This window comes from Coptis chinensis, chromosome 8 (assembly GCF_015680905.1).
Source record: "Coptis chinensis isolate HL-2020 chromosome 8, ASM1568090v1, whole genome shotgun sequence".
Taxonomy (NCBI): domain Eukaryota; kingdom Viridiplantae; phylum Streptophyta; class Magnoliopsida; order Ranunculales; family Ranunculaceae; genus Coptis; species Coptis chinensis.
Window position 1 is genome coordinate 27106285 of NC_141463.1, and position 15919 is coordinate 27122203.

The window sequence follows — 15919 nt, forward strand, 5'->3', positions numbered from 1 at the left end:
GGTATAACTTTCTCTACAGAACTCGAAATGTTTCACCATTTTTTTAAAAAACTAGACTTCAATAGCTTTCTAAAGGTATATGACACGATGATTAACTCTAAGTATCATGTTCTAGTGAATTTTTTAAGATGACATTTTTTCTTGTTTGTGTTTGGTGTCGTTGTGCATAAGCATTTTTATTTTTTTCAATGGTGGATATATGGTGGATCGATTTCTAAATAAGAATATAGAAATTGAGGTTTTGATACCAATTGATGCGGAACAAATAAAGATTTAGAAAAAAGGATGCGGAGATCCTCAAAAGAGATAATAGATTTAAAGAGGAAGAATATTAGATTGAAGATCGAACTGTAGAAGTTTGAGGGAGAAAAATATAATAGTGTTTTGGAAATTTGATATTTGATAATTGGTCTGTTGATTAAATCTAAACAAACCACATTTACCACTTTATATAGACAAACCATATTAAAGAAAAATACCAATTCTAATTAAAATCAAACTACTGTAGGAAACTTATTCCAAAAATATACTTATTGTTAAGTAAACAAGAAAATCAAATTGATATGAACAAACCTTTAATATCAATTTGATTTTCTTGTTTACTTAACAATAAGTATATTTTTGGAATAAGTTTCCTATAAACTTAAGACAGATCTGGTGTATTTTTCTCTCCAAATTCATTCACTATTTATAGGTGAGTGGTGCCTTTTCGAAACAACACAGTGACTCTTGGGAAAAAGTAAGCAACTCTTTGAAAAGTCACATGTTTCGAAAGGACACACCATTTCGCATATAACAACTTTTTGAACCGGTGCCTATTTCGAAAGATTGCACCTTTTCGGCATGATGCACTGTTTCAAACCAGTGCACATTTCGAAAGGTCGCACCTTTTCGGCATAATGCATTGTTTCAAACAAATGCATCATTTTGAAAAGGTTTTTCTCACATTACGTACTGTTTCAAGAAAAAAACTCATTTCATCTTAAGTGGGGTAACTTGGGAGACAAACTACTCATTCATATTTAAATGGATTTGAGCAAATCATTTTTCTAACAACTACTAATTAGATAATCTTCCTAATTCTATAAAACCCATCTTTATTGTCCTACATCAATTATTCAGAGATTATGAAATTAAGTGTTTAATAGGGTTGAAACCCAAGTTATTATAAATTGATTGTCATATCAAAGAATGATGTAATAGGCGTCTCTAGTGGGTCTGTTCATTATTTATTTACTAGCAATCTGGCACGGTACGCGTGCGCTCAAATTTTCTCCTTATTATACTTTTCTCTCTCAAATTTCTACGATTCTTCAATTCAATATTCTTCCTCTTTAAATCTATTATCTCTTTGGAGGATCTCCGCATCATTTCTTCTAAATCTCTCTTTGTTTTGCATCAATAACAATAATACTTCTTCTCAAATCTCAATAACATTATTTTTCAAGAAACAACTACTTCATAAAAACCTAAACCATTCAATAAGGAGGTTACTATCCCTATATATAATTGGGTTTTAACCGTAAAATACTTTAGCTGGGCTTTATTAATTGGGCTGACATGGCTAATTAAAATGAAAATAAATAAATAAAGAAAAGGCCCACTAGAGACGCCTACATCTAGGGGTGTAAAAACGGCCCTCAAGCCCTCGGCCCGCCCGACCCGACCCGGCCCATAGACAAAAAAAGCCCTCAAATTTAAGCCCACATGCAATTTGAGGGCAGGGCCGGCCCGACCCTCATGTTTTGAGGGGAGGGTAAGGGCCTAGATATGGAAACATGAGGGCGGCCCTCAGCCCGACCCTCTAAAGCCCTCACAAAGCCCGTATTAAGGCCCTCATTGATATTTATATTTTCTAAACAAAATTACGTATAATACTCTTAGTTGTACGTATAATGTCCTTAATGGAGGTTCTCTCTCTTGTAATGAATATATTGTTAGAATATGTGAATATATTCTATAGGATACAACTGTATTATATGGATATATATCTATCCTATAGAATATATTCATATATTCTATTGTATATGTTAATGAAGTTTGATAGGTTTTCAAGAATTTTTGTAATTAATATGTTAATCAGTTAATGAAATCTGATAAAAACCAAATATGTTAATGAAGTCTAAACAAGTTGTATTCAAGAGTTTTGAATAATTGACAAGTTGTACAGCCCGGCCCATAGACCCGGCCCAAGCCCCCCCCTAAAGTTTTCTAAAGGAGGGCTGGTGAGGGGGCAAGGGGTCAGATAATTCAAGTGTTGGCCCTCACAGGCCCGACCCTCATAGCATAAGGGGGCTGGGCCAGCCCGGCCCGGCCCATTTTACACCCCTACCTACATCACATAATCTGTGCTTAATTGGTTTTATACTTGTAGTCACTCCAAAGTTGATCCACAGTCTTCCCAAGCAGATCAACAAATTAAAGAAGTTGTTGCTGTAACCAGTCTTCATCTTGCTATTGAGTTGGGCAACAAATCCATCCTTGAGACTGTTGCAGTAGTCAAGGAATCTAGCTGTCACATCGTACCCTTGATCCCATCGATCACCTCCTCTTGGCTGAACCCAATGGGATGGTGCAGATTCAAGTGTTTGTTTGCTGTATTCAGCGCCAATCTCGTTAGTGAACGTTCCCCCAGGGGTTCCAACTGCAGTATTAAATACCACATATTCAACTGCATGCATACCCTGTAGGAAAGTCATAATGAGTAGAGAAGATAAAAAGAGTATCAGGTGAGCCATGTGTGTTGTAGGGCTAGTTTGTTCTTAGGTCTTGAGAAAGATGAGAGTGTTGGGGACATATATAGTTGGTTTTTTTCTTGGAGTGCTCCAAACGCTATACAGTTGCTTCGTAATTTACAGTTACAAACAGTTGAATGGTAAACAAAGATGTCCACACGCTATACAGTTGCTTGACTTGCTTCGTAATTTACAGTTACAAACACTTGAATGGTAAACAAAGATGAATGGCTTTATTGATTGACTGCAAGTCAGCCATCAAATAGTTGGAGCGCCTGCGGTATTAACAATTCCTGAACCTTGACTTAGATAACCAAAGGTTGGTTGGAATGGGAAAGACGTAGAATAAATAGAAGATAAATCAGTTGATTAGCTGATTTTGGTTAGTTGATGTTTGTTAGTTTACTGGACAACTTGATGATTTGTGTGATAGAGAATGGCTGCACTCTTCTTGGTATAAGAGTTGCCTACGTATCAAGTTTCTTGGGGAAAACTTAAATCAAGTCTTACGTAGTTTATCTCTCTCTACTTATAGATGTTTGAGCTGACTTTCCATATTTACTCTAGGCCGTTATGAAGTGTAGATCCACATTGTGTGCTATCCTGATGATCCGTCATTATTCTGATGTTACAAAGTTAATATGCCCTTGATTGTTTGCGTTGACTGAGCTCTAGGATTGCGCTAGTTGATTTGCTTCTATAAATAGATGTAACTGATGTTGGGGACAACCTGGGTGTTGGGTTGTTGACAAGTTGTGATGGATTGGTACGAGCTGATGGGGTACGATCTGATGTGTGGACACGTGTACTGTAGTATAGAACGGAGGATACTTACATTTATCAAGTCTGTTAAAAATATATTACAAATCCCTATTAACACTTCTTCAATACAATATGTTTACTAGAATTATGAAATCTATCTAGACAAATGTGGAGGATACTTGCAAAGTTGATATGAGTGTGTGACCCAACAAGCCAACACACTCTACTTGTTCATGGCATTGGACAACTTTGTCAAAGTTGAACTTGGTGCTCAGTAGAAACTGGATAACCTCCACTTTACTATTTTGTGCCATTTGATAGACCTTATTTCTCACAAAGTCGCAACTTGACCTAAATGGATTACTGGGTAATAAAAGTTGTGGTTGGCAAATAACCAGTGAAGATCACTACGAGAAGTGCTCGAAATTCCAAAATCTGAAGTTTCCTTGGGAGACCGCTGGCAGCTAATTGACTTGTTTTTCCACGAATACAACCTGCTTTAAATCCACCAGCCATGTTGCCCGTCCTATGGTCCGGCACTCCGGCTTGCTGAATTTAGTTGGCCGCATAGAATGGGAGCTTAATACATCAAAACAATTAATCTCCAAGTTACAACAAAGAACATCAAACTATCAATACATCAAACAATTAATAAAAAAAATATATAAATCTCGTAATCAAGAAAATGTACTAAAAATAATAAATCTTATATTAAGGTATTGACATTCTCAACCCACCAATGGTTTGCTACATTTAGTGTGCAATATATAGAGAGTACATTTCCTTAATTATAACCAATAACACTGTAAAGGAGTAATATTCTCATTAAAAAATATTAAGCACGCGTTAAGAATAAGCAGAGATCGTAGCGAACTCATGACACCGACCTCTAAGATTGATTCGAGAGCAGCTTGCTTCATGTAGGTGGTACACTTCAGCTCGCTCAAGAATACTTCAAGGTGAATGAGCGACCTAAAGCAGAACGCTTGGAATAACGACACCATTCCTTATCCAGGTGTAATCACACAGTAGTCATACTTGTACTTCCAATCACCGGGATATATGAACTACTACACTCACTCCCAATCATCACATCATTCCTACCAAAACCAACCTAACACACATTCATAATCTCCACCCTACATATGTACAAGAGAGTACACGTGTCTCGAAGATCAACACTCTCTTGTGCCTATAAATACCACCTACATGAACTACGTGAGACCTGATTCTTCTCTCCCCCCAGAATCAAGAGAAGATACGTAGGCAATTTGCTCCTTAGCGAACTCGGTATTTCAAAAATCCAAACCCCTTCCTCTTCCTCACTTGTATGTAAAGGAAAAACACGCATTTACATTGCCACCGTCTGTGATCTCGATTACTTCAGAAACCACTTTCACACAAATCAAAAACCAACAACCAAAAATCTCAAGCCCATGAAGCATGGCAAGCCTCGAAGCTCAAGTTCAAAACCTCGCAAACTAGCTAGGTTTAACGAATGAGAGCATTTCCTTGCTTAGGCAAGAAAATCCTGCTTTACGTGCATAAGTAGACGCGCAACAACAGCCAGTTGGAAACGTCGCTGAGAATGGCATCAACGAAGTTAATCAATAGATTAATGAACTGTTGCAAAGGATTAGCCAAAGTGCAGTAAGAAAAGACGCATCCCAGATCGTTCAGAAAATGCTCAAGACGTACCGCGCATCGCCGTTCACCACGGAGGTACTCAGTAAACCCTATCCTCAAGATTTCGTTCAACCATGTTTTCTGATGTACGACGGCAGCACGTGCCCTAGCCAACACGTGGCTCATTATATTCAAAGCCTAGCACTATATAGTGCACCAGAGTTCGATCACCTCCATTGTCGTTTGTTTCCCGCCAGCCTCAAAGATGGTGCACTTGATTGGTTTTTCTCACTCGAGCCTAACTCGATAAAGACCTTCGAGCAGCTCACCGATTCATTTGCTAGTCAGTACGACCATAACAAACGTAAGAAAGCTAATCTGGATTCGCTGTTCCAACTCTCATTTTGTGAAGACGAAACAATTCGTGAATTTCTAGGCCAGTTCAAAGCCGAACTACTATGCATGGAAACAGGTCTGAAAGAGTCTTTCGCCACCTTGGCATTCTCCAACGCTTGCCATGTGCGCAACACGGCACTCGCCAGATCGCTGATGAAAGAACGCCCTGAGACTTTATCTGAGTTATACGCTCGAGTCGACAAGTACATTAAGCTACAAGAAGGCCTGAAGCGCCAAGGCCTGCCAGAAGAAGAAGAGGTCACAGCAATATCTAACGACCCCCTAGTCTCCAAAAGCGACCTCGACAACAAGACCGGAAGCCGGCAAACAGAATGAACAATGACCATGAGTTCGCTACTCTCACAAGATCTCCCAGTTACATACTGGAGAAAATCAAGAAAGCTACTTATTACCGACCTACAGTACGACAACCTGAAGATTGATCAGGCAGACTTTATTGTGCCTTTCACAAAGCCAAATGTCACAAGACTGATGCGTGCTAGGGGCTAAAGCATCACCTTCAGGACCTCATCGAAGCAGGACATATCAAGCAGTACACCAACATTGCTGATGGCGATCTGCGCCATAAGCTCATGGCTCGCAGAGTGCGCAGTCGATCTCCACCTCGCCATGAACGTCACAATGTCCAAGCTCGCTCCCGCAACAGAGGGCGGTCCAGAGATCGCTCCCGCCATGAGCGTCGTCAGCACTCATCAAATCAAGACAATGATAGAACCATTCACATGATAACGTTTCCTGATAATTCAGTAACATCGTCCAGAGAGAAAAGACGGCGCGTAGGCGCCTTTCAAGAAGTTTATCATTTTTCTTCCCAGGCCGCACCTGCCCCACGCAGTTCCGGTCACAGTTCAGGCGACATCAATTTTACGGAGCCCGACCTCAACAAGGTTTGCCTCCCCCACACTAATGCACTATTAGTCCATGTCAAAATCAGCGACTGGACCGTCAAGCGCGTTTTGATAGACCCCGGTAGTTCATGTGACATTCTGTTCTACCATACCATTCAAGAGATGAATTTGCCCAAGTCAGTCTTCATAGACCCCATCGCTCCTCTTTACAGGTTCAATGTCTCCAGAGCCGACCCAATTGGTGATATTATACTCCCAGTCTCGGTGGGATCACAAAAAGACAAAGTCAACTTCAATACGCGGTTCAATGTTCTGGACATCAAGTCGTCTTATAATGCCATCCTAAGACGACGGTGGATTCATCAAATGCAAGTTGTACCATCCACACTGCATCAAGTTCTCCGCTTCCCAGTCCCAAGGGGCATGATGGAGCTTCGAAGCAATCAGCTCGAAGCTTATCATTGTAATCAAATCCTCTTAGCGAACAAGCCCGCTGACCTACACACCCACACAAGGAACGAGCCCACCAGCTACACAATGGCCAAGGACCTGGTCAGTGAGGTCAGAGCCAAAGTACCAACACAAACCGCTAGGGGATCCAGCAATAAGGTATATTCATCTGTTCACACCCCAGAAGTTACTCAATCCGTTGTTGCTACACCAGTCAGGACCCCAGAGGTCGCGTCAATTGTTGTTGATCCACCAGTCAGGACCCCAGAGGTCGCTTCAGTTGGTGTTGCTCCACCAGTCAGGACCCCAGAGGTCGCTTCAGTTGTCGTTACCCCACCAGTCAGGACCCCAGAGGTCGCACTATCATGTGTCGCATAACCAGCACCGATTCCAAAGGTCACTCCAGCCCCTGTTGTCATGACCACAGAAGCCATCCCAGCTCCTGTTGTTGTCACCACAGAGGTCACTCCAGCTCTTGCTGCCAACTCAACTCCCCCTCAGGTCGATAAAACATCTCCACAACTCAATTCACCTGAGAACGCATCTGCGTCAAAAATAGCAACCCCACCTGCAGAAAAAGAGAGTGAACTTAGGAATAAAAGAATACCCTAAATTCGTCTATGTAGGGGCCAATCTGGACCCTACACTTAGGGCCCATCTTGTAAATTTTTTATCCATGAATAAAGATGTTTTCGCTTGGTCGTATGTCGATGTGCCTGGAATCGATCCTAATGTTGCATATCATAGATTAAATGTAAACCCTAATGCTAGACCAGTTCGTCAACGACCTCGCCGATTATCCCTGCGATTTCAGAAAGCCATCAATGATGAGGTTGACAAACTCAAACAGGTCGGTTTCATCAGAAAGGTAGACTATCCAGACTGGATCGCTAACATCATCGCAGTCCTAAAAAAGAATGGCATAGTTCGCCTTTGCGTCGACTTCACGAACATCAATCAGAAAATGCCAAAGGATAGCTTCCCTTTACCTCGTATCGATTGACTTGTGGACCAAACCTGTGGCCATGAGCTCCTCTCCTTCATGGATGCGTACAGTGGATACAACCAGATCCCACTCGCTGAAGAAGACCAGGAGAAAACATCATTCATCACTGAACAAGGAATTTACTGCTACAACGTCCTCCCGTTTGGCCTCAAAAATGCTGGAGCGACGTATCAACGGCTGGTCACCGACATGTTCTAGGACATGTTAGGGGATACTATGCAAGTCTATATTGATGACATGGTCGTCAAAAGCAAGAAAGCAGGTGACCACCTCACTCACCTTGAACAAGCATTCTCCAGGTTACGCCGAACTCGAATGAAGCTGAATCCGGAGAAGTGCCTTTTTGGAGCGTCCTCCGGGAAGTTCTTAGGGTACCAAGTATCATAACGTGGGATCGAGGCTAATCCAGACCAAATCTGAGCGTTCTTGGACATGCCCGACCCTCAGACAAAGAAGCAAATATAGAAGCTATCAGGAATGGTGGCAGCACTAAACCGATTTATATCCAGGGCGTTAGACAAATGCCGACCATTCTTGCAACTTCTTAAAAAGGGTGAGCAATTCCCATAGAACGATCAATGCCACCAAGCGTTCTCCACCCTTAAGGAGTACCTGACTACACCTCCCGTCCTGGCAAAACCAATAGATGGTGAAACGCTGGGACTGTATCTAACAATATCAGACTTCGCCATAAGCTCGGTTCTCTTCAAAGAGGAAAACAACTCAGAGAAGCTGATCTATTTTACAAGTAAGATGCTCACTTCAGCTTAAAAGAATTATTCGTACATTGAAAGAGCAATACTCACATTATTATGCTCGGCAAGAAAATTCAGGCCTTACTTTCAAGCGCATCCAATCAAAGTGCTCACCGATCTTCCCTTGAAGAAAATTCTTTACAAGGAGAACAAGACAACTCACATGGCAGTATGGGCCGAAGAACTCGGAGAGCACCACACGGAGTTTGTCCCTCGCACTTCTCAGAAAGGTCAGGTCGTGGCAGATTTCCTAGCAGATTTCCTGGTCGATGACCCAAATTGGGAATCAGAAACAGAGAGGGCACCCACAAAGGAAAATACCAAGTCAGTATGGTCTCTTTTTGTCGATGGTTCTAGCAACCCCGGAGGAAGTGGAATTGGAGTCGACTTAGTATCCCCAGATGGAGCTATGGTAGAGAAATCAGTTCACATAGACTTCACCACCTCCAACAACGAGGCAGAATACGAGGCCCTTATCATGGGACTTCGCATGGCGCTGCAATTCGGTATAATGGAACTTCAGGTCTTTAGTGACTTGTAACTGGTTGCTCACTAGATTGCAAAAGAGTACACTACCTATGAAGGTAACCTTTCTAAATACCTTCAAGTCGTTAATCAATTACTTTCTTTTTTCAAGAAAGTCACTATACACCACTTCTTGTTTGATGAGAACCATCACGCAGACAGTTTAGCTTACTTGCCTACTCAAACACCGAATTGCGCCCCTAGACAATTACTCATTGAGGTAGTTGACCGACCTGCTTACCAAGTAGAGCACATCTTAGAAATCAGCGACCTATGCCCACTTTCTGAAAATCAAATGAGTCAAACATGGATGCAGCCCATCATAGAATACATCCAGCAAGGCATGCTCCCAGAAGAGCTTACCAAGGCCAGGCAAATCCCATATCAAGCGCGCCGTTACTGCATGGTCAATAACAAGTTGTTTAGAAAGTCCGCTGGCGGCCCTCACTTGAGGTGCATAAGCCCAGAACAAGGTCAATTGATTTTTGCTGAGATTCACGAGGGAGAATGTGGAAACCATGCGGGAGGTCGCTCGTTGGCTCACAAAGCAATCCCCCAGGGATACTTTTGGCTTAGCATGCAGATTAACGCCAAAGCATACGTACTCAAATGCGTCAAATGCCAGACCTTTAGCCACAACATCATACAACCAGCTCATGAATTGATTAACATCGCGAGCCCTTGGCCATTTCACATGTGGGGCATGGACATCATGGGACCGTTCATCCCACAAAAAAACACCGATTTCCGCTTCGTCTTGGCTGCAATCGATTATTTTACTAAGTGGGTTGAAGCAATTCCATTAGCACACGTCAAAGAGTCACATGTCAAAAACTTCATCTGGACTCACATCATCACCAGATTTGGTTTACCACACACACTGGTGATGGACAATGGCTCCCAGTTCAAGGGAAAAATAATCAAAGAATTTCTGGCCAAGTGGAAGATCGTTCATGCATTTTCCACTCCCCAGTACGCCCAGAGTAATGGTCAAGCTGAAGCCAGCAACAAAGCAATCTTTGAAAATTTAAAGAAAAAGATTGAAAAGAACAAAAGCCAATGGCCAAATCAGTTAGAGAACATTTTGTGGGCTCATCACACCACAACTCGCTCCAGTACAGGCGAATCTCCATTCTCCTTGTGTTATGGCACAGAAGCCGTTATTCCCACCGAATTGACAGTCACTACTACTCGGTCAGAACTCATCGAGTCTGGACACAATGACTCCGTCCTAGCACGAGAGGTCGATTTACTAGAAGAACGGCGCGACCTAGCCGCCATTAGAGTAGCATCTTATAAACAAATTCTGAAGAAGTCCTACAATAAGCGAGTGCATCCTCGATCTTTTCAACACGGTGATCTAGTTCTGAAAAAGACGTAAGATGACTCCAAACTAACACCAACATGGGAAGGCCCATACATAGTGGAACGCGTTGTAGGCAATGGAGCGTACTGGATCAAAACCCAATAGGGGAGATTATTGCCACGCCCTTGGAACACTTACTTGTTGAAGAAGTTTTATCAATAAAATTACTTTGTTGTATATTCCATGTTTTCATTTGTTGTAGATTCAAGGTTAATTTACTTATGTTTGTTATTACAATCTACTCTATTTATTTGCGCCGACAAGTCACGCAATTTGCACTGCAAGCATGACCAGTACACTTGCACTGTCGACGCTTTCCAAAGTTTCAACGCTCTCAGTGAGCAATACGCTTTCATAAGCCAACACGCTCTCCATGAGCAGAACGTTCTCTTGACCTTACAGGCTCTATAGCCTCTCCGAGTCTCGCTAGTTGATGACCTATACTTCTAGGACCGACTTAACGAGAACGCTTCATAAGCTAACACGCTCTCCGTTAGCAGAATGCTCTCTTGAGCTTACAGGCTCCATAGCCTCCGAGTCTCGCTAGTTGAGGACCTATACTTCTAGGACCGACTCAGCGAGAACGCTCTCAGTGAACAATACGCTTTCATAAGCTAACACGCTCTCCGTGAGCAGAACGCTCTCTTGAGCTTACAGGCTCCATAGCCTCTCCGAGTCTTGCTAGTTGAGGACCTATACTTCTAGGATCGACTCAGGGAGAATGCTCTCAGTGAACAATACGTCTTCATAAGCTAAAATGCTCTCCGTGAGCAGAACGCTCTCTTGAGATTACAGGCTCCATAGTCTCTCCAATTCTCACTAGTTGAGGACCTATACTTCTAGGATCAACTCAGTGAGAACGCTCTCCGTGAGCCATATGCTTTCTTAAGCTAATATGCTCTCTTGAGCTCATAGGCTCCATAGTCTCTCAGAGTCTCGCTAGTTGAGGACCTATACTTCTAGGATCGACTCAGCGAGAACGCTCTCAGTGAGCAATACGCTTCCATAAGCTAACACCCTCTCTGTGAGCCATACACTTTCTTAAGCTAATACGCTCTCTTGAGCTCATAGGCTCCATAGCCTCTCTGAGTCTAGCTAGTTGAGGACCTATACTTCTAGGATCGACTCAGCGAGAACGCTTTCAGTGAGCAGTATGCTTTCATAAGCTAACACGCTCTCCGTGAGTAGAATGCTCTCTTGAGCTTACAGGCTACGTAGCCTCTCCGAGTCTCGCTAGTTGAGGATCTATACTCCTAGGATTGACTCAGTGAGCAATACGCTGTCGTAAGCTAACACGCTCTCCATGAGCGGCACGCTCAACTAAGCTACCGCGCTTAATAGTCTATATGGTTATTACATATGGGCAATTCACATGTCAAAACGATATTAACCTGTCTATAATGTCTTAATTCGTGGTCAGCCCACAAAGGAGAACGATAATTACGAGAGAAACGCTTCCTTAAGCTAAGCCTCAGGCTCTTTAGCCACTTCACACCATAAGCATTATAAACAGAATACTAGATACAAGCAATCAAGCAAAAACACACAATTCATACACATTCAATAGAACTACCCGGCCAAGGCCAGGAAACCACTTCCACCGATCTGCTGGGTTTACCCAGGAAATCCAGATCGACATTTCTTACAATTCAGCAAAACATCGAACTGCCACTTTTGTGGAAACAGTTCACTGTGTTTCTGTACCAAAAAGACGACCTGATCAGGCAAGCCTAAAAACTCAGATCTATTGTTTAAGCTCTCATACAGAGAAAAGAAAAGACATATACTTACAAATTTTCAAAACAAACTGACAAAGACAAGAGTAGAAATCACCGTCAAGGACCAGCCACAACATGTTTATCTTTCGGGGCAGCACTAGTCGAGGGAGTGTGCCTAGCAGATCTCAGCACCACACGCATACTTGTACCCTGCTCCCCACCATCGCTCGTCTTTTTCAGCTGGTGATATTTCTCATCCAGTTCGGCATATTAGGCACAGGCCATGGTATACGCATCTTGCACTTTGCGTGCCACACCCTGACATTGTTTGGCATACTCGGTCACTTCAGCTAGCTTCCCCTGCAGATCGGTCATAGCGTTAACTAGCACAGTGTTCTCGTCAGAACATCCCGATACTTCTTGGTCATCATTTCCAATTTTTTCTTGTCAACTCTCCATGCAGCTCGCATACATCCCAGCTCCACGTGCGAGTTAACATCAGTCACAGCGTGCTGCACATCATTCTTCAATTTGTCATACCCTGCAAGAAACTACAAGTACAATAATAAAGTTAAAATTGCCTAAGAAATAGAAAGAAAAACATAACGCATGAAAAGCTCACCAAACAAGTAGCCATGTCCATGGTCCCCAACAGCGTCTCCATATCTTCGTCCTCAACCTCAGCTTTATCACCATCGAACACGATCCCTTTCAGAAGACTGGTCGCTATGGGTGCCGAGTGAAAGCTGCAGTCAGAACGTTTAACAGCACGTTTCTTCCCCGTCTTCCCCATATAGTAGAATTCGCTCCCCACATCCCCGAGACGCTTGGGCGAACTCTCACTAGCGACGTTGTGGCCTCGTCCCGGGTTGCTACATTCCTCAGTAGCCTGATCAGTCTCATCTATCTGCCGAGGAGACCTAAATACAATGCCACTAGTCGAGCGACCTGAGCTCCTGGGTCGCTTCTTCCCTTTAACTTCTGCAGCAACAGTCATTCTCTTACCTCGATCACCATGCACATGCGGGTGGAACTCCATTTCTTCCATTATAAGAGGGGAGGTTTCCCTCAAACTCCCCTCCCCCCTAGTGTATTTATGGCACCTGGCCATAGTGAAATCTACAAGCAAAATTGACATTAAGCGAGTTAGCAACCAAGCCACAGTTTCCTAATCAAAAGATATAGCTAAAAATTGAAACAAACATACCTAGGTAAGCAGCGAAGAAAATGGCGTACAATGGTTTGAAGAAGAAGAGATGAAGCAGCAAGACAAGCAAATGCCTTTGGTATTCTAGGAACAGTTCTACTTATTCTCAAATAATGTATCTTCCATAGGCATGTCATAATTACATTGAGATGCCAAACGTCAGGCCACTTGGCAGCCATCATTGCACATCTCTAACCGCTCATTTGCCTACACGGGTCACACACGTGCAGAAATGCTTTAGTTCTCCAGAATGAAGAACTCGGCATACGTCCTACTATCTCTGTAATTCCTCATGAGTCACCAACTCTTGTTACATGCGACCTACAACGCTAAATGACCAATTAAGGACAGGACGCTCATTTAAGACCACAGGTTACTTAAACTCACATATTTTTACAAGTAATCGTTTACACAACTACACAGATATAGCAACATCGTCACTAATACATTCAACCATGCAAGAGTTACGCAAAGCAGAGAAGCAAGCGGCAAACATTGCATATAAGCAAAAGTTGAACTGGTCGGACAAACCCAGACCACAGTTCGCATTTTAGCCGAGTTGCTGAGTCTACTCAGGAAATCCAGCTCGACTAACCACCATTCATCATCATATTGGCACCCCAGATCAGTATGGGGTACCAAGTCGTTCAACATGTCAAACAACAGAAACAAGAAAAAATGAACTGCCCAGGTTACCCCGGGAAACCAGCTCTATGATATCGCAATTTACAAACTTTAAAATCAACAAATCACTCTCACAGATCGCCAGCTTCGGGTAGGACAACCAAATCACTAGCCACCAGCGGGTCTTCAACTTCAGCATCCCTCCCTTTGACCACAGTTGACACACCATCTACATCTAGACTCACAAGTACATCAGACAAAGAAGCTTCAGTTTGAGGCGCAACAACCTCTGGGGCAACGACCGCAGAACTAGGAGCCTCACTCACACCTCCTTGTAACTGCACCACTGAGGTACAAGGCGCCCTGCGTTCATGTTTCTCTTTCAGGGCATTATAAGCGACCTCCAGATCAACAAACTCAGCATCCAGAACGTCATAAGCTTTCGTAGCGTCTTGAGCAACTCCCTTGCAGTGTAGGGCATACTCATTCAGCCTACCAATTTCCACAATCACTGCATTAACGTTCTCTTTAGCAGCCTGTAGTTTTAGCTTCAGTTCATCCGCCTCAGTATCTTTCAGCATCTTCGCCAAACTAAGAGCTTGATGCGTCTTCTTCAGCTCCTCGCACTCCATACTAGCGGCGTCCTAAACATTCCTCAGCTCATCTGTCAACTTCACCACTGTCTCTCTATCTGACTCAGCGAACTATGCAATCTCCTTCAGCTTTTGAAACCTACTCACAAGATGCAATCCACACATATATTAACAATTAGTTTGCAGCAATTTTCATAAGCGAACAAGTAAAACAAACTTGGACAATTTCACGTACCAGACATTGCGCGATCTTCATCAGCCTCAGGTTATCAGCCAGCCCCTTAGCATCCAGTTCCTTACGGTTACCATCCAGAGCTATATGTTCAAGTAAACAAGGTTATACCTTACTTTCGACTGAAGGCGCAATCGGTTAACAGACATCCATCCGCAGACCCCGGGTCAACCAAGTACACTAGCTGCGACCCCAAGTCATTAGCAATCACAGGCGACTTCCCACTAGCCTTACTTGGACCCTTCGCCTTCGCCAGCGGGCTAGGCTCTCGTAACACAGGGGACGAGCTCGGTCTAGCCCCAAAAGTTGCCAGGTCCAAAACTTGATCCGGCCTCGACCGAGTACTGCGAGTGGTGGTACCGCCAACTCGACCACCACCAGAACCGCCCCCCATGTTGGAGCTGTCCCCAAGAGCGTGCTTCGTAGCTTTGGCAGCCTTTTTGATTAATCTGCTTTCGGACGCTTTGCTTTCCTCTTCATTGAATCGCCCAGCGGCGGGTTAAAGACCACCCTCTCCAGCTATACAGGCGCGTCCATCGACCCCCCTTCAGGTCGCCAGCCCGACCCACCAGCACCTCCGGAGGGTCGTCTAGAGTTACCATGATCTCGGTTCCTATCCTCCCGGGTTACCAAGTCGCTTGTCCGTTTCTCCATCACTCCTCCCCTAGCTTGACCTCGAGCCCGGTCCTTCTGAACTCTTATTTTCTCTCTGATTGCTGGACCCCCCTTTTCTACAAAGAAATGAGCTACTTCAGGCAGCCTCGCTTGTTTCTGCGCTTGAGTCAACCGCAAACCTCTCTATCTCCTGCCGATTCGTTCGTGTCTTTACAGAGAAATCTACAAACAGAATAAAAGTACGGGTTAGCTAAAATAACAATAGACCACCCATTAAAGCAACATGAGTAAAACACTCCCACCCACCGGAAATATTGCAAATCTTAGTTTGCAACCTACATCCGCTAGCACAGTAATTGCCAACTAGCAGCAATGGCCTCTTTTTCTAAGCCTCGTTGCTTACACCGTCCATCACATTGGAACGCTTCGTCATAGTTTGC

At 43.5% G+C, this 15919-nt stretch overlaps 1 protein-coding gene and 1 long non-coding RNA gene across 4 annotated transcripts; both read right to left on the reverse strand.

Annotated features, from left to right (window-relative positions):
• Positions 1 to 1476: 1476 nt before the first annotated feature.
• On the reverse strand, positions 1477 to 2840 carry LOC147480841 (uncharacterized). The gene is made up of 2 exons (XR_015205568.1): positions 2333 to 2840; positions 1477 to 1613 (listed from the first exon to the last, which is right to left on the reverse strand). It is a non-coding gene; the product is annotated as an uncharacterized LOC147480841 (long non-coding RNA).
• Positions 2841 to 12024: 9184 nt separating this feature from the next.
• LOC147480842 (uncharacterized) lies at positions 12025 to 14981 on the reverse strand. 3 transcript variants are annotated; one of them, XM_086577749.1, is made up of 4 exons: positions 14868 to 14981; positions 13416 to 14771; positions 12831 to 13327; positions 12025 to 12759 (listed from the first exon to the last, which is right to left on the reverse strand). In XM_086577749.1, exons 3-4 carry the CDS (start codon positions 13317 to 13319, stop codon positions 12592 to 12594), a joined length of 657 nt encoding a protein of 218 aa, XP_086433875.1. In that variant the 5' UTR covers positions 13320 to 13327; positions 13416 to 14771; positions 14868 to 14981; the 3' UTR covers positions 12025 to 12591. The 3 variants fall into 3 exon arrangements, with proteins under 3 accessions (XP_086433875.1, XP_086433876.1, XP_086433874.1); XM_086577750.1 differs by having other exon boundaries at positions 12025 to 12749; positions 13416 to 14975; XM_086577748.1 differs by having other exon boundaries at positions 13416 to 14975.
• Positions 14982 to 15919: the final 938 nt, after the last annotated feature.

What these genes read in the sequence shown, in the direction of transcription:
- LOC147480842 (XM_086577749.1), bottom strand. Translation starts at nt 13,319, where the DNA reads ATGGCCAGGTGCCATAAATACACTAGGGGGGAGGGGAGTTTGAGGGAA. An exon ending in TGGACATGGCTACTTGTTTG is followed by an intron (nt 12,760 to 12,830) that starts GTGAGCTTTTCA and finishes TTGTACTTGTAG; the next exon opens with TTTCTTGCAGGGTATGACAA.